Source organism: Lissotriton vulgaris, chromosome 9 (genome assembly GCF_964263255.1).
Source record: "Lissotriton vulgaris chromosome 9, aLisVul1.2, whole genome shotgun sequence".
NCBI classification, from domain to species: domain Eukaryota; kingdom Metazoa; phylum Chordata; class Amphibia; order Caudata; family Salamandridae; genus Lissotriton; species Lissotriton vulgaris.
In genome coordinates this window covers 410404143-410429892 of record NC_141697.1, presented here as the reverse complement: position 1 = coordinate 410429892, position 25750 = coordinate 410404143, and the positions used below count along the sequence as shown (strand labels likewise).

General features: G+C 42.4%; 1 protein-coding gene across 3 annotated transcripts in view; it reads right to left on the bottom strand.

Moving 5' to 3' along the window:
- Window positions 1-25750, bottom strand: part of PPP2R5C (protein phosphatase 2 regulatory subunit B'gamma) — a 1413048-nt gene that overhangs the window by 956991 nt on the left and 430307 nt on the right. Inside the window, exon 1 of one of the 3 annotated variants that reach the window (XM_086937821.1) lies at window positions 18038-18262. The exons of the other annotated variants lie outside the window; for them this stretch is intronic. Coding sequence (XP_086793947.1) covers window positions 18038-18131 — 94 coding nt within the window. The 5' untranslated portion in view covers window positions 18132-18262. Of the gene's footprint in view, window positions 1-18037; window positions 18263-25750 lie in introns of those variants that run through there. 3 annotated transcript variants of the gene reach the window in all.

The following is a 25750-nucleotide window of genomic DNA, read 5'->3' as shown; positions in this document are numbered from 1 at the left end:
CCTTCAACAACCCAGATCAAAATTCACCATATAGGAGCATGTAGCAAATGTCTGAAGTCCCAAGGTATTCATCTGGGGCAGTGCATTGGTCCGAATAGCCAACAGTAGAAGAGCTGAAAAACTGGACTCAGCGACTTGGTCTTCCAAGGGCTAAGTAAACAGAACGACAGAGGTAGACATACTTTGGTAAACCAGCTTTCTAATCAGAGCACTAAACTTGCCTGTTAGTGGTCAGTATCAGTGGGAAGACGAAAACAACACTACTAACATATGAAAGACAGCTAATGCCAGAAACGCTCAGTAGAAAATTCCCAAACAGTGGGTTACCAGATTAGTTCATACTAGCGCATAGCATATTGCTATTCCTAGACCTCTGTTAAACAATTTAATGAATTCTGAGTGTAGTAGTCTTCAATTACTTACACTAAACCAAACGCACGTTTGGTGGTTATGCAACCACCTAGTATCCCTACTGTGATGTTTTGGGAATAACTAAAGTAGAGAAATTAAAAGGAAAGAAACACAGCTACAAACTAACTTGTGTCTGGTCCTTTTAGCCCAAACAGAGGAAAGATGCTAAACAAAAATTGGTTCTGTATTACAAAATTCAACTAGGACTAACTTCACTGTGATAGTTCAATGGGGATAAGAGAAACACTGAACGCTGACATGAACAGACAGTTAGAAGGAAAGTTCATTCTTAAAGATATGTGCTTGGGAAATCCTTTCGAGACGAGAGGCAGGAAAAGAATAAATGTGATCATATGAGGATTTCACCTGTACAGTGAAGCGGATTTACTGCGTTCAGTTTATTTGAATTTTTTAAATACTTTTAGCCATAGCTTTTATTGCAGATCTCTGTGCACAGTACAGGGAACAAAGTATCTTGAGCTGTAACTTGAGGCCCTTCTGCGTGAGAGGCAACCCAATACAAACTCTCTAAATATTAAATAAGGCCATAATTAAATTATGATTCTGCTTTGTCCATCTACTAGTGTGACATCGGTCATGCATTTTAAAAAGCAGTCGCAATGACGAAAACGTTTTCAAAAACGCAGTTTCTAACAAGGCCAAAATAAATTGTTGAAACATACCCTGTTTTTGTCTCAGTTTTAAACGCGCTCCTATAACCAAATATTGTTATAGATTTTATGAGAACCAGTGAACAAACTGTCATTCAGGTACTTGATAATTTTCAGAAAAGTCTATGCACATTATTTCTCGTACATAAAATCGGAATGCTTTAGTATGAGTGTGTTGCATATTAATAATACATTGATATGTTTTGTGAAAATATAAACTAATTTTGAATTTGAAAGCAAGCAAGATACTGAACACTGATAAAAAAGTGTGAAAACTCAAGATTAAGAATATGTCCATTATCGAGAATGACCGCAGAGAAGTACGGTGTAGGTTAGACTTATGTGAACACATCTACTACAGAATAATTACACTGAGGAAATAAAAACAGGTTTAGGGGTTCCAGGGTCAAATCAAACAAAGTGAAATTAATTATTTGTTTGACCTTTTCAAAGAGTGTAGTATCTATGCAGGCAGTCCCAGTTATTATGGACGAAAGGAGCTCTAATTAGTATAACATGCTTTAAATCTTGGCGAGCAGTTTGTGCGGCAGGCTGACCCAGGAATTTATTTTGAGCTTTAACAGGGTATGTTCCTCTCACGGTTTTTACAAGGTCATCACATTTGTGATCCTGGGAATATATTGTTATAGTCGAACATGGTGACTTTGGTGTGAAATAGTCACGTCCAAGCTTCAACAAAGGGCAAGGTACCATGGCACAGATGACTGCAACTAGCAAGAGAACTTTGTTCAAAAGGAACAATACAGTGGTTCATGTGTGGGGAAGGGGGTAAAAAGAGTGGGAGTGGAGGCGTGACAAGAAAGAAAATCTATGGCCTATTTCAAAAGACCTTAAGGCAACAGCAAGAAATACCTAAGTGTAGTATTTTTCACGCCTCTGAACATTCACTGCAGGATACCCTTAATGGGTTCTTATGAGGAGGTGGTGTGGTTCAAACATGTACTGCCTCTTATCTTCTTATTCTTTGTAAGGCCTATAAAGCGCCTAAACGTTCACCCAAGCCTGACCTACACTAAAGCAAAGGTTTGAACAATTAAGTACCCATTGGAGAGGAGACAAGCTATCGAAGACATTGATATTTTCTGCAATAGTACACAACGTTTTAGAAGCATACTTTTCGGTGGAAGACTACTTCTCAATCCAGAGATTCCAGAGCTAAATAGAGTTAAGGTGTATTGTATTGTAAGTGCATTTATGTGGCTGCGATTAACAGAAGACAGGTGTTCATGGAATGCATATGTCATTTATATTACACACTCAGAAGATGTGCTGAGGACAAGAACAGTAAATTATGTTGATTTCTGAAGGCTTCAGGTAGGGAAGGAGGCGTCCTGGGGAAAAGGTTATGCATAGCACATATAGAAGTAGGTGCTAAGAGCAGAAAAGGGCGTTTTGAATGTTTCATCTACTGTCATGTGTGTCTGTGCTGTACATCTAGAAAAGCTGCATTTGGTTTATTATCTTATGCCCACTGCTTACTCCTTAGTATCACACTTATCTGCCAGGTAATGTGCTTTTGGTAAAAATGGCTTTGTGGATTAAAATCAACAAAACTGAAAAACAGCAAGAGTTTTATTTACTGACTTTATCTATTTCAGTTCTGGTGAGTATTGCACATTTCAACCTAAAAAAAGTCCCCTTAGGAGGCAGAAAGGGACTAGATGTGATAATTCAAGGACTTACCAATTCGGGAACTCTATCTAGACTTTATTGAGAAACCATTTGATAGATCCCTATATTTCAAATTTAGAACTGGAACACTTACTCTGCATACTTTTACATCTCGGTGGGAACTGCCAACTCAGACCACAGATTTCTGATTTCGTGCCATCATAAACAGGAGTCAGTGGCACACTTTATGTTTGAGTGCCAGGAGTATGCCCAACCAAGAAGAAAATGGCTCAAGAACCTGTGCCGCATGCTGGGGACTAGGTATCATGTTGAGGCACTGCGTATTTTAATGTCAGACTCACGCACATTGTATGTTTGCACCCTCTCAACATTTTTATCGTGGGCCTGGCGCATTAGGAGCAAAAGGCTTATAGAAAATGTTTAATTCTTTTTTAACTTAAACCTTTAGGATATGCTTCTTTTAACGAAAAAGTAAGGTTTTTAAACTTTAATGTAATCAATTTGTTGTACTTTTCCCATCATCAAATGAACTTGTGTATACTTTTTTTACTATGAAGCTTTTATGATAATTTTTATAGAAATAAAGCCTTTTGACTTGACTTGACTTGATAATCAAGAGATATGGTATAAAGCTAAATTTCCAGAGCTTGAGTTCGAATCCCAACTTGCCCCACCCGACCAAAGATTGATCTTGGGCAAATTGCTAAACATCCACAATCTGTACAAAACGAACGGTTGCACTTTTGGCAGAATGTGCAATACAGACTAAAGAAATCATCTATGTAAGCCACCCAAATATTCAATAGTGCTGACCGGTGGAGGGGACATATGGTTGTGAAACTGTTTAAAATGCATATCACAGGAGCAGGGGAGTCAGTCACAGATGCTGTGCAATTCACATCTCTGGCAGCATTCAAGCTTCAGGGGGAGGGTGCAGGTGGTAAAGCATGCAGATCTGGAACATATTAAGCAGCAGTGACTAAAGCCCTTTGCGTTTCGGATCCGCGAGAATGTAGGTTGTAGCTTGTGTTAGTGCACACCAGAGATCCCCCAAAGCGTGCATAGTATGCTGCATTATGAACATTTTACAAGAAAACATGCAAATACTACTATTTAACTAAGATGATCTATGGTAGTGAAAGCCGGCAGGCAAGATGGTACGGAAGAAGCAGGCAAGGACAGCCAGCTGGGCATTGCTGTCGAGCCCCAAGCTCCTTGAGGCGCGCTACAGTTCTAAGTAGCTGCAATAAAGCTACCAGCCCCATGCACAGCCCCGCACCCCCCCCCCCAGTCACAAGTTCCAACAACGCTAAATGACGAAGTAAGGGTGGGTGGTAATAGAAAGTATGGGAGAGGGGACTTTGGCTTTCTCCCGATAATGAATGTTTAAGTGGGAACAACACAGCTAACATTTCTTGGGCCAAAAATCCCACAAGGTATATTCTAGAGACTAAACAAAATCCTTCACATGTGATGCCTAGAGGGAGGTCTTTCCGGTAGGGGTAGTAACAATCGCAACACCCAGCGGTCTTGAAAGGCAGAAAGGGGGCGACACTTTAGAATCTGTTGTTTAAGGACAGCCACTCACTGACGCAAGAAAAAACGTTTCCATGGAGGTGGACACTGGCGTGTCAACAGTGAATACGGCGTGAGAATAATTCTTTTTTTTTTAAAAAGCCATTTACTAAAAATTAACGTCAAATCGAGCACATAGACCGAGGTTGCACTAAACTTGTAGATAAAGGAATCTCTAGGGATAATAAACGGAGGCCGAGGCGCTTCTGGGCCCTATTATCTTTGCCATCTTCAATATACTAATGCCAATTAGAAACCGAGCTGCACGTGGCCTCATGTCTCACAAGTCTCCTTCAGACAGTCCTGGGACTTGGTATACCATGGTTCTCTGCGTTCATGGAACTACATGACCATAACTCCATATGTAAAAACAAAGCTACATGTCCCAGAAAGCAAAGTGCTTCTGACGTAAACCCGGGAAGGGCTGCACAAGCGTGTCACACATGGCATGAGTATACCTGGCATTTGCGTGGGAGAAGCCAGTGGTAAACTTGAATTAGTTTGTTTGTACAGCATGTAAAACAGGACCTTGTCCATAACTGTTTGAGACATGTACATAAACCTTATGGGCAAATCTGGGTTTCTTTAGTGCTAACAAGAATTTAGACTAGAGCTATAATGGGGCCAAGGATGGGTAGAATCAGACCCATTTTACCAGTAACGGAGCACTGTTCACATGTTGCAGAAAACATCAGTGATGTGTCTTTTATGGGGCTGCAGAATTTTCTCCTGTTTGTGCAACAGAGGGACGTGCAGTTTCATGCAGTACTGCGCAGCCAAGGCGTGGAAGTTGCCCTTGACACAACACAAGTCTAAACAAGCACCAATCTCTTAGCTTTATGGGGCCATGTGTTGCTAATTAGCGTGAATTAGAAACACATGGCCCCATAAAGATAAGAAAGTGCTTTGCGACAGCAGCAAAGCCGGCGAGCCAGTCGGATCGGAGACAAAAGGGCGTCCACAAAAAACCCTAATTTCTAGTGGCAGGCCACAGTTTAGCATAAACGGTAACGTCAGCCAATGGAAATGAGGGGCGGGGCTTAAAGCCCTTTTCTGAAATCCCTCTCACAAAATTTCGCGCCAGCGAACAGCGCATGCGCTGCAACGCAGGTGAGACCTAAAAACCCAGTATAACAAATAAGCATTAGTAACGCCGAACAGGTCTCATCTTTTGACCTAGTGGCACTGTCAATGTTTTTGCCGAAGCTTAACAGCCTCGCCAAAAAATAAGTAAATTAAAATTAAAAAAAGAGGGGGGAAGGGCACACTGATTTTACTACATGTGTGTGCCCCTAGGGAATAACAAATTCTTTTTTTATTGTTTAATATTTACCTATCCAAGGTGGCCGTCACCACTTGGATCAGTAAATTTAAGAACAAGTAACATTTAATTTGGGGTTTTTTGGCTCTGCGGAGTGAGCTTGACTCAAATGCCAGTTGCCTGGGCCTCCAAAAAAAACATGAGTGGTATGAGTAGCAACGAAAGCACAGGTGAAGGAGGGGATAGAAGAAGTAACGAGTGGGTGAGGGTGCAAATGAGACACTTGAAAAAAGGCCCCAGGATGGGTTTTAAAATTAAAATAAAGCCAGTGAGAGGTGGAAAAAGCAATGTACGAGCGTAGGGAGAGGGATATGGGAGCAACAGGGAGTGTGTTGGGGAGTAGCAGTACACAAGGGAAGAGCACTTGAAATCATGTGCATACCAATGGAGGGCTGAAAGTAAAAGGAAAAATAATATGATCCCCGAATGTAAGCAGTGGAAGAATACAAGTCTGCCATTCAAAAGGATAGAAAAGAGGTTACGCTCCAGTAAAGGGACAAAAACAAGAGAAAGAAAAGCCGTTGGATAAGAATCAAGCAAACGAATGACAAGAAAGCCAAGCATTAGTAAGCAATGGGCTAGCTCCAAGCCCACTGTAGTTTTTGGTATGATCCACAAATGCCTTCACCTATTTATTTATTTATTTGTGTATTTTGTATAGCGCGCAGCTACCTCAACGGGGTGTCCCGGCGCTTTTGCTCAGAATACTAGATCACCTATACAGAGCAGAAATCTGTGCTGTAGGTGATACCAAAAAAATGGGGAGCACACACTTGACCAAAACAGATACAAGTAAGCTTCTTATTCAAACAACACTGCCACAACAACACGTGGAAATTATTATTATTATTATTTATTTCATTTATAGGGCGCACAGCTACCCAACAAAAGGGTTTCCCGGCGCAACAGATCCCGATATAATAAGCTATGGCATGCTAGATATTAAATAGCCAGGTTTTTATGGCTTTCCTGAATTTTACGTAGTTCAGCTCTGTTCTCAATGTCGGTGGCATTGAGTTCCAGAGAGATGGTCTAAGAACTGAGAAGGACTTGCCACCCATGCGCGCCAGTTTGAATTTTGGAATTACAAAATGATTGGCGGTGGAGGACCGCAGAGTCCTGGTGGGGCGATAGGGGCGCACCAGGTTCTGCAGGTATTTCGGGGCAGTGTTAGTGGAAATTCTATGCATAAAACATAACGTTTTGAATTTGACTCTGTTCTCAATCTTTAACCAATGAAGCTCCCTGATATATTTGGTGGTAGGTGTAGAGAATGGAATTTTACATAACAGTCGTGCTGCTGCATTCTGTACAGTCTGTAGTCTGCGGACAGTGGCCTTATTTGCCCCCAGGTACAAGACATTACCGTAGTCGAGCCTTGATGTCACTAAAGCATTGACTACGTTTTTTTTAGAATTTTCCAGTAGCATCCAGCATATCTTTTTAGCCACTTTAAGATGGCAAAACAAGTGGCAGCGGTTTTTATCGCTTGTTGGTGAAGGTTGAGCGAGTCATCAATAATGACTCCCAGATTGCCGTCATTTGTGACCGGTATGGGGGAAGTACCCATTTCAGAGGGCCAGTGCTGGGGGCCCCATAACTCTGTTTTTTTCCCAACAGGATTAACTCCGTTTTTCTGCCGTTTAATTTTAAAAAAATGTTATTCATCCAATTCGAGATGTTTCTGAGTCCAAGTTGCAGAGCGGAGGGAGTGCTTGCATCTGCTGATGAGAGAGAAAAGAGCAACTGAGAATCATCAGCGTGTGAAAACATCAAAAGTCCGGTTTCCTCCACTAATTTAGCTAAGGGGCTCATGTAAATATTAAAGAGTAACAGGCTCAGAATTGAGCCCTGAGGTACTCCATGTTTGAATGACTTGATGTCTGAACTGGCGGTTTGTGAAAAGATTTGAAATGTTCGATCTTTTAGTAGTGATTTAATCCAATCGAGAGCCCTACCTCGAATGCCTATAGAATGGAGTGTCTGGGCAAGGATAGCGTGTGAAACGGTATCAAATGCCGCGCTGAGGTCGAGCAGCACAAGTGCTACCGTTTCACCCTGGTCCACCATGCGGCAAATGTTTTCAGTGACACCCAGCAGGGTGGTCTCAGTGGAGAATCCTGAACGGAAACCAGATTGATGAGAGGGGAGTAGGTCATGAGTAGAAATAAAGTCAGTAAGGCATCGATGCACATGCTTTTCCAGTATTTTAGCAAAAGTGGGCAACAAGGAGATGGGACGAAAATTAGATGGCAAATTGGGGTCAGCTCCAGCTTTCTTCAGGAGTGGATGGATCATGGCATGTTTTAATTCACTAGGTACGATTGCCTCCAGTAGCGATGAATTCAAAAGATCTGTAATTATTGAAAAGACATTGCTACTGAGTAACTTTAGAATTGTGCATGGCAGTGGATCTTTCGGTGAGCCTGATTTAATAGTTTTGAGCATACTCTGTACCGTGTCAGGATTTAACAAGGGCCATTCTTCCAGTGTAACAGCCGCCACCTCCACTGAGGTGAGACCCTCTAAAGTGCTGGTATCCCCAATGGGAGTAAGGGGTATCCCACTGGATGTAGCCGGTGTTCCTGGGGGAGTTTTGGTGGGATCTTGATTTATATCTGAGTGAATTAAGTCAACTTTGTTAATGAAATAGGCGGCCAAAAGGTCACATTGCGTTTTGTTAAGGTCTAGTGGGGATTGTGATGTATTTGAACCAGCCAACTCCCTTACCAAATTAAAAAGTGTTTTTGATTGCTCCAGTGCATTTGTGATTTTAGTGCCGACATATTCCGATCTTGCTATACTGCACATTTTTTGGTATTTTGTGAGTTGGATTTTATATTTGTACTTATCTTCGGGGGAATAATATCTTCTCCATGACCTTTCCAGATTTTTACATCTAGTTTTTTTTCATTTCTTAGTGTGTCATTAAACCAAGGGGCTGGGCATCGGTGAGAGTTTTGTTTTAATTTGGTTATAGGCAAAGTGTGATCGATGGCTGCTAAGAGCCAGCTCTGAACTGCGGTCGAAAGCTGCTGAACTGTGGGCTTAGTCCTTGGGTCGTGATTTTCTAGGAAAGCATTAAGACTCTCCATGTCTACTTGCTTCCATTTTCTAATGCACTTATTTGGTGCTTGGATGTAATCTTTATTAATTGTTTCATCCTGAAGTGTGAATTTGACCATGTAGTGGTCTGACCAGGGCAAGGGCAGGGCAGGGTACATATTGATATTATTAAGATTAGAGAGTATGGGGTCTAGCAGATGGCCTGCACGATGTGTTGATCCTGAATTTTTTAATATCAAATTAAGAGAGGCTAGGTCCCCAATCAGACTTTTAGCCAGGGAACAGTTATCATCCTCTAAGTGTAGATTAATATCACCCAGGATGGTGAAGTTGGCAGTTTTCATCGACAGTGGGCCAATAAGATCTAAGAGATTGGTCAACCATTTAGACGCCGACCCTGGGGGTCGATAGACCAAAACTCCTGAAAGGGTGAAATTTGGGGCCATTGAGAGTTTGAAAGTTGCGGCCTCACATCCTTCCCAGCTAAGGGGTTTGAAATCGCAACTGTAAGTTCTTTTAAATATAATAGCTATTCCACCCCCAGGTTTCTTATCGCAATCTTGTCTAACTATCGCATATGTATCTGGGAGTGCCATGGCTATATCCAGTCCTGAGCTTTCCTTGAGCCAGGTCTCGGTCAGAAATAAGGCATCTGGTGTTTCATCCATTAAGATGTTAAATATTTCCGTTCTGTGCATTGGTAGGGAGCGGCTATTTAGGCTGAGGAACGAAAAAGCTTGAGATATAGATGATATAGGTAGTTTGAGGGGGATTTGCCTTAGAGGCTTTTGCTCCTACAGGATCAATATGCAAAAAGCAGTTTTGACATGTATCTTGATCTGGAAACTAGCCAGAGCTCTTTCCTCTCGTAGTAGGCTCCTAAAGAATCATAATAGATGTAATCCAATGTTTGCCCAATGAGTTATAAAAAAAGATCCTTAATGATTCGGAAAACTAAAGAACTAAAAACAGCCACAAAGGACCAGTAAAAGTGAAAACATCAAATAGACTTCAGTGGAAGTCATGTTGTTAAATCCACTCCCGAATACGTTCAGTCAAACTAGATATGGGGAAGTTTGAAGATTATTCAACCTCCATAGAAATCAAATGAGAATCCTGTAGAGACCACCCATGTCTGCAAAGCCTAGTAGAGAGTCCATTCTTTGGAGCATGTCTCCAACAGGTTGTCAGGAATACTTGACATGGCACTGCTTCAGTGCTAAAACACAAACACATACAGTCTAAACTAAAGGGCTTCCAAATTTGACTGACATGATTGGACCCAGTGACCGGTACTGATGCATGAACATTTATAAGAGTGAGCAAGTCAGCTGCTAGACATTTCCTAACCCCTTTAAAATGAGCACCCGTTCTCCTAACGTACGTGTTGGTGTAGGTTTTATTAGAAACATAATACAGACTGAATAAGAACATTTTAGGACCATTTTAATCGGAACTAAAGCAGGTAAACACTTATAACAACAAATATAGTGAATGACATTATTTTGCTGCTCTCACCAGAGTTCCTTCTTTGATGTGTTCAGACTACAGGCATCACCTGTGCCATTCCACAAGGAGATCTGCTGTTGGTGCCCAAATAATAAACAAATCTATTCATTAACCCCTTCCATGCTGATGACAGAACGGTTCCGTCATCAGCGTCGGTTGAGCTGTGCTGATGACGGAACCGTTCCGTCATGACTCCGCCCGCAGAGGCGGAGTCAGCACAGGCGGGGAATACGCCCCGCACGCGAGGGGTTAAGACAATTTTTATTTTTAATGTTAACATTTTTACTGAAAACGTTGTTCAAGAAGAAACCTCATGTACCAAGAACAGATAGCAAGATTAAGTCTGAGGAATTAGTCACAGATAGATTCCAAATAATAGATTACAGCATGTAATATGGAGTTATTACTTATTTTACAACTGAAAGAACACTTGAGGAATGGTTTAAGTCCACATTAATCACATTTAGGTGAGAGGTTTTCATTAACGTGTGCTTGTGATACAATCACCACATCACAAATGTCCTTTGTAGTCACACAATCGTCAAAAGATCCACCAGGCATGGGGACCTAGCTGTTCCTGCTCCTCGCCGCTGGTACCGGCCTCACAGAAGTCCTGTTATGTCTACTTCGTGTAAGTGCTGAAAACTTTCCTCAAATTTAGGAAGCTGGTTTCCTTGTGATTTTCTTGCCTTCGTTTGCATTGGTGAGCCCCCTAGCTTTTTGTGATGTGCTAGATACTTTAGTGGGAGGTATGGGAGCCTTTCCTCCACCTCTGGGGCACGCCTTTAAGGGCAGAAACTGGTCGATACCTTGGCAGTAAGGAAGAGTGAAGGAATCTTAATTTTCTGCTTTTACTTCCATCCTTCACTTTTTTAAACCTAGCCGGATGACCCCGGAATAAAACTGAGAGTGGGCACACGTCTGAGCTAGTTTTAACTCTCACTGGCTGCATCTGTTCTTCGGTGATCCCAAGAAACGTAATTGTTTGTACTGTCTTCCCCTCTCTTTTACTCCACCTCAGGCGTTGGTCTGCGCAGGGGTGTTTGTAGCACACCCTATGATGAAGCACGTCACAATTTTGTGAGTGAGGGCAGTTTTCCCACTGGGGGCATGTGACACTGTCTGAACATATTTTGTTCTTTCCCTACTCCTTTGTGTGCGTTCAGTAATATTCAAAAGTAACAGAGTGAGTTTTTTAAGGAGAAAAGTAGGACAACATGGCATATATCAATGACATCTTTGAAACAAGAATGACTATGTCCTAAGTTACAAATCTTGCTGATAAGTGAGATGGACGATCTGTTGGATATCGTAGCATGTGCTAATATAGTGCACATTTCAAGTATTTGTACTCCAAAATATATTTATAATACAAAAAGTAGGGAGCCGATATATTTTTATGATATTGATTTTTTACTTTATCCTTCCTTTAGAAAATATTTCAAATTATTAGCAGTATAAATGCTTTCAATCGGTAATGTAATCTTTCTGAAAAGATATTCCCTAGCTCAGTTTTTAAGATGATTGACATAAATGCACACAAGGCCACCTCAGACTGCTGAAAGCGCATTATGAGGTTAATGGTGCAGAGGTACACAATGATGGGCTAAGTGCATCCATGTGATGGAAAAGAAAGGACGCCATCAAATGTGGTAAATATACTACAGCTTGCATGGTTTATAATGTTTTGAGCACCCGCCTTTACATGACAAAAGAAGTACAACGACTACAACAGTGAATACTTGCATTATCCCAGCAATGCTCACAGCTCTCAAGATAGGAAATTTTGAGTGAAAGATCTACACTTTCAGGTTGCAAATACAAAAGTCTCTATAAAATAACGAGATTGGTTAGTTGATAGCTCAACAGCAAGACAATAAGAATGAGCACTAGAGGCATGTGGCTGCACATACACAACATGGATATCAGAATAAACCTTCTGTATTCATTCCGTAGTCCAAAAACTGCCCAAGCCAAAATTCGAGGCTCCGAGATGGGAGATTCTAGCACTGGTATCCTGCCACATCAGAGCCTAAAATCTAGTCTTGAGGACTAATCTCATTTGAAACATGTCCGAGGGTCACTAGAAAGGGCCAATCTGGACTCCTAAAACATTAGTCTTACCAAAAATATTTACTGAGTTTACATGAACAAGTCATCAATGCTGCACCATAGAAGTAAAATGTCACATTCAAACCTGCCTTAGAGAACACTTCACTGGCGGCCAGTGAAGTACAGAATTATATCCTGAATCGTCTACTAGAATCGCTATGTATTCTAGAGTAAAGATCAAAACAAACCAGCTGAAAAGAATGCCTTCAATGGACAAACCAACAAATTTAGATCGAGTAACCGTGACTGCTATATGAAGTAAACGTGGCAAAAATATTGATATGGCCCTACTGGAATTAGAGGGCCACAGTCTCTGAACTCTACCTTTGCCAATTCTCGAGAGCCTAGCTAATTAATCTGCTCTTTGAACATATGTTTTCATTACAAGTTCTAACACATTCACTAGAGCGCAGAAACAGGGTACTGTAGAAGGAGTGGCCATGCTCAATTTAAAATGATCGACAGAGCAAAAATAAAATTAAAATATTTGTCCTTCAACCTTCGCAACTAACTACCTACTGCCTTTTATGATCCAACACCGTGTTTACCAGGTGTGCTTGTGCCTATCTGAACAAAGTGCTCCAAAGGGGCATATAGGCCAGCTATTTTGACATTATATAAAGTAATATATAGATTATTCTGATTTCTCCATTAAAACAAAACTGTCAAACCACAATCACTACAATACATCACGTTATACAAGAGGAAATCACAATATATTAAAACAATAAAATAGCATCTCACCCATACACCAAGCCGAATAATCTTATAAATAAAATAAAAAAATAAAACAATATGAGTTTGCATGTGGGTATCTTCTTGGACAAACTTCCTATGACTCACACTACTGCCACACACACTGCTTCTCATAAACATAAGAAAGGCTCCATTCTGTTGATCTTAAACACAACGTGCTTAAATTATCTTCTAACGTCTCAACAGCGGGGCAAATCAGGTAAAAGTGCATCATGTCTTTAGCAATCCTCCTTCAAACAAAAACAGCAATATTGTCGTCCATTTCAATTCTAGATTCCAGTAGCACCATCTTCATCCTAGACTTGCCCACCAAAGCTATTAAACTGTGCGCAAGTACAAATCTAATAAAACAAGCCTCTTAAAAAGGAAATGTGTGCACACTATAAAAGAACAAAACGGATAATCTTGAGATTGTATCCCAAATCAGTGGCAGCGTCTGTTTTATTTACTTATTCAAAAGCTTAATCTCTATCATTAAGTCCTGACATGAAGCAACAACGGAGTCCTGGAGCATACTTTCACATGTACACTACTAATTCAACATTTTGAAAACCTATGCGAGCTACGTATAGGATCAAGGTCCTTTTGACCCCCAACAACTGATGTAATACATTTGGGGTCTTTGGATTAGTCAAAGAAAATGTAGGATTACTTTCTTCAATCTGCTGACACTTCATCTTTTTTAGTGCTAGGAATCATGGGGCCATGGTTTTCATTATGATGAACAACATCTCCAACCTTAATTTTTGGAAAGCATAAACTATCTGTCAAACTTACTCGATTGTTTCCAACGAAAGAAATGGTCACAGCCGTAATCCCACACCCATAAAGCAGAGCTGACACTGTTGTATTCTCACACACCTGAACACATTTGTCTAGGACACAACACCTATATTATTTGGAATTAAAGCGGATAACTCCACATAAATTTCGTGGAACCCTCTTAGAAAATCTTGCTTCTTCATTTAACCATTTTCCATTCGTCTGGAAAACACTTCCACAACAGAAGTAGTTCTCAAATAACCCAACTTTCTCTTTTCAAATCATACAAAGACCCCTGCCCTGTGGATTTGATGAAAAAAAAACTTCGTTTTGGTCTTTGGGGTTAAGTTTTAGCTGCAGTGTTCCCAAAAATAGTTATATGGTTTTGTATCCCTCTAGATGTTTGAAAAGTAAGTGTGGTGTCATCCACATAAATGAGGGAAACAAAATTGTGTGCAAGATCTAAAAAGGTGGTGTCAAATCACCTTTCTCTGATCTTACTAGATTGTTCAATCTGTGTTTTATAGCTGAACAACGATCCATGATAGAAAACCCACTTGTAAAACCTTCCTGATTTGTGGGAATTAAATTAATGTAAATAGACCACTCTTTGACTCTAGTCGATAACTAACCACTTACTAAACAACTTACTTAGTGTCTAGAAAGGTCTGATTTAGCTTGAAACCCTTCAAAAAAAAATTAACTAAGGGACAATAATATTATCTTTAAGGGGGCATAGCAACCATCATTGCTCAGGTTAGGTTAATAGCTTGTCCAACCACTGGGGCAAAACTTAAACATATTTGAACTGGGTTGGGGCAGATGTCTTACTGCTTTTATAGAGTTCAAGCAACTTAAACACTCCTCCCTAATTGTGGGTGGGTGGGTGGGTGGGTGCTCTCGAGCATTGCTGTCAAAAAAATATTTATAAATTGATCCTTTCAAGCTTGGAGTATCACTACCAGATCCAATGTACCTACTTTATGAGATACCACACAGGCCATGATTTCCCAAAAAGTCTCCACATGCCTTCTGTTAACAATTTCTAACAGATTATTCCTCTTCTGCAAGATAAACTCAAGCTTCTTGGCATTAAAAAGGTGCTGTGCAGTTAAGCTAGACTTTAAAAAGGAGCTATAACAGTCTACACAACCTACTGTTACTAGTTAAAACACAAAGTTGGAGAATTACTCTCATCATATAAAATGACAGGCTTTGGTGTATCATTCCGCGTCCCCTGGACACCTTGGATTGCCATGTGTAAGTGACTAACATCTCAAAATTATGATGAATCAACAAGCATTTAATTTTGTCTTGTAGAAACATTGAATACAGAAATTAATCGTTTACCGTTTTGTTTTTAGCACTGCAATGAGATTTTTTTGTTTTAGTCCAAACTCCATAAAAGCAAGACAATGTTTTTCAAACGTGTGGTTTCCTTTGTCACAATCACAGCTGCCAACTTAACTGATTTTAGTGCCAACATTACCTATCTAACCAATTGGCATTTTGGTGGCAACTTTCCCCAGGCCTTCCTCTCAATTTTAAAATCTTTTGAGCTATTCTTCAAAAACGTTTAGGTTTTCCCAAAGCTGGACCTCGGGTCGGTATTTTTTGCAAACCCATGCGTAATCCCTCCGAATGACAAACAGACCAACTCAAGATACTCCATTGGACCACTCATATCAGGTCGTAATATCAAATCAGTCTCATGTGCCTCTGGATCACTGGATTATTTACGCAGTCTTCTAAAACACGCCTTGCCACCAAGTATCTGTGTGTGGTGCATTTATATATAAGGTAGGTGGCATTATAGTAAAATAAATAAAAAATGCCTCAAATGCATGCACCACCAGTAAATCTACACGCAGTCAGCAAGAATAAAACTAAGTATGCTGGGGTGGGCCTCCCACAAAGATAGCGTTGAAGCTCAGTCATTGCCATTTCAGCCCACGCTGTTCAATGTGCTGTCAATTTCTGATAGCAGTCCTACTGAAGTGGACTGAGCAACTGCCTTCACAGGTCACCGAGCAGCCACGAGACGGTAATGACATTCGAGCACAGACCATCGAACGACGTTTGAACAGACACTACGAAGGGAAAATGTTTCTAAAATTATCTGCCATTCGTTTGTGCTGGCTTCTAATTTTACCCGAACAAAAAAGTTTTCCCTAAGAACGAGTTAATAGTATACTCTATTTTAACTGCATGTAACATGCTTTCAATTAGATACATCACATTAAATCACTGCAAACATACCTACTTCTAACAAAAGAACGCTATCTTCCAGCCTATTAGACCCTTACATGAGCTGTTATTTGTTGTATCCATAACGACACAGCCGTGTGCTAAATGAATGGGCAGGAAAAATAAAAAATAATTTAGATAAAAGCATGTTAACCTTCTGCATATCACTAGCAAATTACATTAACTCTCAATAGGTTAACACATTCTGCCCTTTATGACATGTTGCCCACATCCTTCCTACATTTACAGCTACATGTCCATATGACGCTACACTGATGAGGCGGATCCTGAGCCCATTTTCAGAGATACAAGCCGCAAAAAATATATATATATATATATATATATATATATATATATATATATATAAATAAATAAACGCACACCAACACGATTATGGTATTTTTCAAGTTGCAACTTTTGCAGCGTGATGCTGCCCTGTTGCCTCTGGGTTGATTGTTATCCAAAAAGAAATCAGCTGACACCATGGAAAAAAAAAGCAGCCCACATAGAGTATGCAGTCTTTAATCAAGAGAAAACAACAGATTACAGACACCGGTATTATAGAAGAGAGAAGTCGAGTTAAAGAACAAACCATTTTAGCTTGAATGTTGCCTTGGGCGTGCTCTGTTTTTGAGAGGGAAGGTGGGTGGAGCTTAAATGGGTGGAGCTCAGAATTTTACAGTGTGCTGTTCCACTTTACGTATAAATAGATTACTTCCCTGTAAATATAACATGGACTGCAGGCAACCACATACTACGTGTTGAACACAACCAACTGAGATAATTGGACAGAATTGCTACTACAAATAGTGCCATCATTGGCATTTAGTTGTTCCTTAACAACCCAGTTCAACTTTGCTCAAAATATGTTGTTTTTCCATTTTACAAATTAGAGTACGAGAAACGATCGTATATATATTTTTTTTTTAAAATCAAACAAATCCCTGGCGGATCGAGTTTGGTAACTTTATTTCATATGTACAATTGTTGTGAAAGGTATTTACGGTTTTCCCATTTGAGGATTGAATCCTATTTCACAAAATAAAGACGGAATGTCTTTAGGGATCTATTTCGAGAAAATTATCAAAGAATCAGTGAGGTTTACCGTGAATGCATTTTTTTCAGAGATATTTACGGTAATCCTGGTTGCCAGCAAAGTTCAATAGCAATATTTACATGCATTCTTTTAATTTTTACTAAGTGTGCCTATTTCGGGGACAACCGGGTTCGGTAATTCATCAGGGTAAACCCTTCCCACTCTAGGTCAAGTAGTCGAAGATTCACTAACGCTGTCAAAATTCTTTATGATTTTGAAATACTTCTTAGCAACGAAAATACAAAATCTACCGCACACGAGTCTTTAATAAAAACCGCTCTACCGATTCCAATAAACAAATTGGTCCCAACAGTGAACCAAGCAACGCGCCTAGTGCTTCACAGGGGGCTGTTTGACAATCACGTTCAAGCTTTAGGACAGAGACAGCAGCAGCATAATATACCATTTCTTTGCACAGTCACGACCTATCTGCCTGACAGTTCTTTTCACGGTCGCACTCCAAGATTCTTTCTTTACAAAAGCCGATTATGTTAAACAATAATAATAAGAGAACAAACATATTTTGCTTTTACGCTACACATAAACTTGGCTTTGCCCAGCCCCCCAACCCATACCTTACTAGGGAAGTGACTTTACATCCTTTGACATCAAGCACAGCTCGAAGACGGGGGAGGGGGTTAGGGAAACAGAAATCGACAGAACCAGCTTCAAATCTGAGCAATTCTGTAGATCTGCTAAATGCCGAAGAAAAACACAAAGGTGCAACGCAATCCTAGCGGCCAAAAACAGTGTAAGGCTGACTCTGTCAAAGAGACTTCCTGCATGTTATGTACAGCTCTCACAATGGCCATGTAGTTACCACACATTCCCTAAACACTGCCTCGCGCAGCAGCTCACCTCTGATGTGTGACAGGGCCACGGGCTGGAAGGGCCCATTGGACCCGGCGGCATCGACCACCATTCTGCTGCCGACCTTGTTACATGTCAACATTGAGAACCCAGCGGGAGAAGCGGTGCGATAATCCTCAGGGCGAGGAACCGGCCTCCATTTTAGTTTAAAAAAAAGGACTGAAACCGAAGCTCTCTGCAGCTGGAGGGAACTGGCTAGTTAGTGATGTCAGCAAGCAACGGAAGGCGGGATTGGCTGACGGCAGCGACTCAAAATGACACTAAAAACTGCAAATAGAAAAATATTCCTGATTGGCTGGGTAGGGCGCCCGTGTTTGTGCTTGCAAAGGGGCTATGTTTCAATCACCATTCACTTTAACTTTTAATCCGAGGCTTTTTCGCTTTTCAGGAAGTTGGGCGTTAATTTTAAGACGGCCGTGTAAACAAGGAATACCTCGGCATATTGACTTGGACTGTCTGTAATGCTCGTATATCCAGTGACAATTTGGAAAAGTCGTTCTTTCCGTTTTGATAAAATAGTATAAACACATGACATGTCGGTTTTTTAAACGGGTGCTGCTCAGTGGGTTAATACGCCTGCTGGTAGTGAAAAACGTATTCGAAAGCAACTCAACCTTTCACCCTTTATGTATTCTTGATTTATGTTTTTTTCTTTACACCGAGGCTGGCTTAATAGTTTAACCTGTCTGTGGGCCACACCTAAAAAAATCGAAGCTGCTTTCACTGGCGCAAGGCTGCGGTCGTTGGATGCATGAGTTCATATCAGTACAGCGATCTTCCCAGAGAATGTGACTATTTACATACAATCGGAATAAATATGTAAATTATCAGGTATTAAGAACTACAGGCAATTCTTTTTCGACAAAACTTTTTTAAGGTTGCAAAATACACAAAAGATATACTGTACCACTGAGACACACAGATCCACCCCTTTTTCTAAAAAAAAAATATATATATATATTGTACTATTTCAATTCAATGCAAACACTTTATTCGGAAGATTTTCCATCCATTAAAGTAACATGCATAAAATAGTGTGCAATTCATATTATTAAAATATAATTAAAAACGAACAAGAGGGTGATTAAAAATATCAATAAATAATTAAAACGTTAAGGGCCAGGTGCCCTCATAGCAATTTTGGAACGATCCTTCATATTTACATACATAATTTGTCAACAATTTAGTAACAAAGAAGGATTTTAACACCACATTAATATCGTGGAACAGAGTTAAGAGTAGCAGCAAAATACTAGAAAGTTAATGTGCCACGTGCCCTTACAGCGCGTTTTAGAAATGAAGCTAGATGTAAACATGTTTCTCTACCAGCCAATTGAATGATGGCTGTAAACATAGCTCTACACTGCCTAATGTCTCTATATTTTCTTTTAAAAAGCGGCATTCAAATTAGTCTAGTATAAAATTTTCAGGACAATAAAAAGGGATGCATAGTTTGGCCTGTCTTATTATCACATGAACAGGGAATAGCAGCAATATTGGTGCGATACCCAAGTGGGAAACACAATAAATATTTCAGGGTATTGGCACGATACCTAAATAACAAGGAACATTCCCATCTCTCGATACACAGAAGGTGCTGTAAAGACACACTGGTAGAGATAGGCTGTAAACTTAGGTTTCCCTTCTAAGTTTTTAAGTTGACTTTTCTGCGCTAATTCATAAAAAGCTTTAACACCTTCGCTGCGGCGGCTATTACGCCGCAGCGCTAAGGGGGCGGGGGGGGGGGGGGGGCGCGGCGCGCCCATGCTGGTGACGGAACCGCTCCGTCACCAGCCTCGGTTGAGCTGTGCTCATGACGGAGCGGTTCCGTCATGGCCCCCCCACCGCTCAATAGAACGAGCCGCGCAGGCGCGTCGGGCGGGCCATGACGGAACCGCTCCGTCATCAGCACAGCACTACCGCGGCTGATGACGGAGCGGTTCCGTCATCAGCACGGAAGTGGTTAACTACTTCCCTTTTATTAACCCCTCCCATGCTCGTGACGGAACCATTCCGTCACGTGCCTCGGGTGGGCTGTGCTGGTGACGGAACCGTTCCGTCACAAGCACAGCTCACCTGCGTGCCGTGGAGGACCGGTTCCACCACTAGCACAGGACCGCCACCCCCTTAGCACTGCGGCGGAATAGCCGCCGCAGTGAAAGGGATAAAACCTGGGCACAAGTGTGTCTTTCTGAAAGCTCCGGGTGTGCCAATTTTCCCCAGTTCAGATTCAACGTATACCAGCCACGGAAATCAGAGGCCATTGTAGCGTGCTGGGGGCACACTGGGGGTCTGTACTATGTCGTACCACTTTATATATTCAGCGCCGCGCAATTCGCTAGCCCGCAATAATGATGAGACCACACAGATGCTCGGTCTGGGCCGGAAGTCACGTGCGACCCCAGACCCTTTTATTTACTGCTCTCTGGCCACGCCTGGCCAGAGAGTGTTACAATGTGTGGGGTTGATTCTGGGTCTCAACCCTGTGTGCTAAACCACTAGAACGTTACATCCCTTATCAGGTTGGTATATGAAACAAATTAAAATTAAATGAGTCTAACAAATAAAGTCTGCCAGTCTTTGGTTCGGCTTAGGATTAGGCCGCAGGCTATACTGATGGTGACGTATATCACGTTGACTTTGTGGGCTAGGAAGTCCTACGCGGGTGACCGGACGATCAGGACTTTGAGCCTCAGGCAGCTGGGTCCTCTCTGGGCTCAACAAGGTATTTGTGCCCACCATACATCTGGTCTCGTCCGCTGCTGCTTCCAGGAGTTCATGAGGCTCTGTCATGGTTGAGTTTTTGGCAGGATCTGGGATTCTCTTGAGCCATGAGATGTTTCTTGTCACAGTTTCACCATTCTTTTCTGCTGTGACTGCAGTCCCGTTGCTTGATGTCACCACCCACACCCCTGGTTCATAGGGGGTTCGAAACTTCCCTGTGTTCCACTGATTCCGTATCAACACAAAGCACCCAGGTGGAAGGACTCGGGCCTTCGCCTTGCGTCGTCTGTTGGCTCGGTTATTGGTATCCCGTCTTTTCACTTGAGCCGTTGTTGGGTCGTATGGCTTCTGCTGCCAGCCTTCGGCCCTTGGAAACATATCATTACGTGGACCCAATAGCATGAGCGACCAAGGGGACCTCTGAGTCGTACAGTGGGGTGTACTGCAATAGTCTCTCAGGAATTGTTGTAGCGCACGCTCTGGATCTGCTCCTTCCGCTGTAGCAATCCGTAATACTTTGTTTATGGTGCGCATAAAGCTCTCCACTTCGCCATTTGCTTGAGGCCATTGAGGGGTGTGTGATCATGTTGTTCCTTCTCCTTTAAGATCATAGAACTTATGATCTGTATTCTTGCTTAGTTGACGTAGTGATGCTTGATCCCGAGGCGGGTCAGGAAGTCTCTGAATTCCCCCCTTGGAACAGGGGCCCATTGTCGGTCTTGATGATGGACGGGATGCCGAATAGGGCAAACAACTTTTCTAGCACTGGCTGTAAGTTATTGAATGACGTGGACGGTAGGACTTCAACGACTGGGGAATTGGTGTAGCGGTCAACGATTACAGCAGTGACTCTTCCGTCTGGGAAGCTTCCAAAATCCAGACTGAACCACGCCCACAGCGACAGAGCGGGATCTTCTGTGATGATGGCTGCGGGATTCTCAGCATTGCCGGTGAGTTGGCACCCACTGCAATTGCGCACCACAGAATCGACGTGGTCCTCAAGGTCAGGAAACCACACTTTTTCCCTCATTCGGGACTTCATTCGTCCGATGCCCTGATGGCCCTCATGGGCAAGGATAGTCGCTCGTTCCTGCAAACTCATTGGTATTACGATGCGTGATCCTCTTAGGATAACTCTGTCTTCTATCGCGCTAAGCTAATTTCTCACCTTCCAAAACTTTTGTTCGATCTGACTCGCTCCACCCTTGGACGTCCGTGAGGAACTTCTCCCACGATCCTCCTGTCAATGCACTTGATACCCGCTGAAGGCACACATCCTTATCCAGGTGGTCTTTGATTACGTCTATCGAAATTGCTCGGGGACATGACCATTGGGAGACCATGTTGATGAAGTCTTCTGTTTGTGTATCTTGTTCCACGCCGGGTTCCGGTGGTGCAGCTGGATGGCGGGATAGAAAATCCGCAGGATTCCTGGCGCCTGGATGGTATAGCACTTCCATTTGATAATGTTGCAATTGAATAGCCCATCTCTCAATCCTTGGTGGAGGATGTGGGGCTGTCCCTCTGAATAAGGGCACCAGAGGTTGATGGTCCGTTATTACTCGAAAAGGGTTCCCACTCACGTATTGGTGAAAATGATTGCACGCCCATTTGATTGCGAGCACTTCCCGTTCTATCTGTGAGTATCTAGCCTCGGTTGCATTCAGTGCCTTGCTTGCAAAGGCCAACGGGACCCAGGTCCCTGGTTCGGTCTCCTGGGTGAGAACTACTCCCAGGCCTACGGGGCTAGCATCTACGATTAGTTCTGTGGGGCGAGATGTGTCGAAATAGGCCATTGTGGTGCTGTCCAGTAGAGCGGCCTTCTCTTGCTTGAATGCCTTGTTCTCTTCCTTGTCCCACTTCCATGAGGTTTCCTTTTTTGTGAGGTTACGCAGTGGCTCTGCAATTGTTGCTAGGTTAGGGGATGAAACGCCCACAATATGTCGCCATTCCTAGGAAGCTTCTCACTTCCGACGCATTCGTCGGTGCAGGGGCCAGATGGATCGCCTGGAACTTTTGAGGATCTACTTTGACACCATCAGCACTGAACATGTACCCAAAGAAATCGATGGATTTCTGGAAGAATTTGCATTTCTCCCTGTGAAGCGTCACTCCGTGTTCTGCCAGACGCTGGAGGGTGGCTCGTAGCCGTCGGTGGTGTTCTTCGATGGTTTTAAAATGAATTAGGATGTCGTCGTTTACATTAAGCCCTTCACTCAGACCAGACAATATTTCTATCACGGTGTTCTGAAAGATTTCTGCTGCTGACGAAATTCCAAAATTCAATCTTTTGTTTCGCCGCAAACCTAAATGAGTAGAGAAAGTGGTTATATATCTGCTCTCTTCCGCCAACGTTAACTGGTGATAACCAGCATTCAAGTCTAGCTTTGAAAACCACTGGGCGCCGTTTAGGTCAGCTAAGATATGATCTACTGTGGGGGTCAAATGTCTTACCTATAAATGTCAATTTTCAATGTATATTGTGTACAATACCAAGACCACACCCCAAAAAAAAATGGAAAAGTGCTCTTGACTCTCGAACAGGTACCTAATTCTTAAAACCTGGACCTGAGATTTTGCCATTACACAATGGTAATTGTTGCAGGGAACTTCAGCACTTTCTTTTCAAGATGATTACTGCAATGTAACTGAAGAGGAAGATAATGTATCCACTCCATCCTCAAAGGAATACAACCAGAGTCACATTACACCAAAAGGGTGTGAGCTAGTTCTGATGACTTTATAAGACAGCCTTCTTGCGTGTAATGGAAGATCTGAATCATACATGCACAGGAGACCAACCTTCAAAAACGGTTATTCTAAATCTATAATAGATTATGTATTTTGAGACATTTATCACTGGGACAGAATGCAGTACATGCACATTCAAAACATGGCTAGAAAGTGGGCACGATGCACTAGTGCTTTCTAGCATTCTGAAACTCACCCCCACCACCACCACCCATATGTAGCACCATTGACTGTAATGTCCCCCAGGCTGCACACCTCCAGCGGAGGTAGACGTGGCATGAAGTTTAATCTACTAATGCCTTACCACTAATATCCACCACTTTAAAGGATTGTTCTAGCCCAAGTAGGAAGTTCCCCCGACATGCCCACAACAGATCATTAAACAATACAATAGCCTTGCAGCATTCATACTGCCATTACTACTATGAAGGCCAATTCTGGGCAGGAAGAAATCCACCCATAAATCCAAGCAGTGGCATGATAAAGCCTCTACAAAAGCAAAGACATTTTTAATACAATCCTTCAAGAAGGAGTCCCATGCAGAGATCATAGATGTGAGATACCATATAAAGCTTTGATCAGAGTTAAGAAATCTGAATGGCAACATGTTAGCTGGGATATTTTGCAGGCTGCTTTAACAAATAAGTACCAGCAAACCTTCCGGAAGATCATAGACAAAATCCTGCTAGTTATAGCGTCACTGCTGGAGAACATTCTAAAAATATTTTTAAGTTTACTGTTGTCACCAATCCATCAGACACATTCCCCACTATTCTCACTGCACACTCCCCCTCCGCCGTCGCACACCCACATACACAACCTGCCTCCACCGCCAATCTCTGACATTCCCCGGAACTCTGATCTCCTACCTAGAATTTCTCTCCCTCCTCACAGACCCTCTACTCCTCCTCTGAACTCCTTGAATGGGAGCATCACTAATCCGGCTCCCTGCGTCCAACCTCTCTCCTCTCCTAATCCCACGGATTCCGTCCAATCCCTGACCCCTGCTCACTCTCCTTCATAGACCCAAGTCATTCTCGGCCCATGCCTAAAACCTTAAACCTTTTCAGCTCAATAACCCAGCAACTGAACAGAATGGAGCTGATAATGAAATCCCCTGCTGCTGATTTCCTATACCCACAAAAAGACCTTCTCAACAGGACCAAGTCAACGTGCCCCCTCTTCCCAGGTAGATTTGCTCCCACCCCACTAAATTCCTCTCCCTTGGCCCCACAGAGCACCCCTCGACCCTCCAGTCTGTCAGCGAGTCAGGCACTTCGACCCAACCGAGATCGCCAACCCTTTTCGATACCGAAACCTGATGAGATCAATGACCCTTACCTCGCTTCGAGCCAAAATGCAGCCCCTTTCCCTATCCCTGTTATTATCGGCACTAACAGAATCCCTAATACAGCCCACTCGCCTAGACCTGCTGCTCAGTACTCCTATATCCACCTAACTCCCCCCACCATCGAAGCTCCCCGTCCTCTCTCTTGCTTGCTCCTCAACTGCAGATCAGCAGTACAACACGCCACTCTACTCTACTCGCTGAAGAAATTGACATCGCTTTCCTCACCGAATCCTGGCTCAATGTCTACTCCACCCCCATTCTTGACATTCTCACCCCTCCAGGGTACACCATTGTCAGACAAGAAAGACCGATCAAAACTGGGGGAGGACTAGCCATCATTCACAAAACTGGAATTCAGATTAGCAAACTTAAACCTGCAGAATACCTATTGTTTGAATACCTGGGTGTCAAACTCACTGCCAAGGGCACCTCACCCATCAAATTCCACACCATCTACCATCCCCCCGGAGAGCGTACCCTTTTCCCCGAAGAACTAACAGACCTAATATCACGGTTCTCTATGATCGACACTAAAGACGTGTTCCTGGGTGACCTCAATATCCAATGGACGACCCAGAAGACTCCACTTTCCAGAACCTATCCAACCTACTTGAAATATATAACCTCAAACAACTCTGCAATAAACCAACTCATATCAAAGGTGCAACACTGGATGCGATCATTACCAACAATGAACTGGTCTCTCTGAGAGAGATTTCTCCTATTGACTGGTCCGACCACCACCTCATTCTGTTTAAGATTGATGCACTTGTCAGCCACCAACCTATTCGTGATGACAAACCTAAACACTGTACCAGAAACATCAAAGAAGTCCCTTTATCCGAACTTGAATCCAGGATTCATGCCCATCTTCA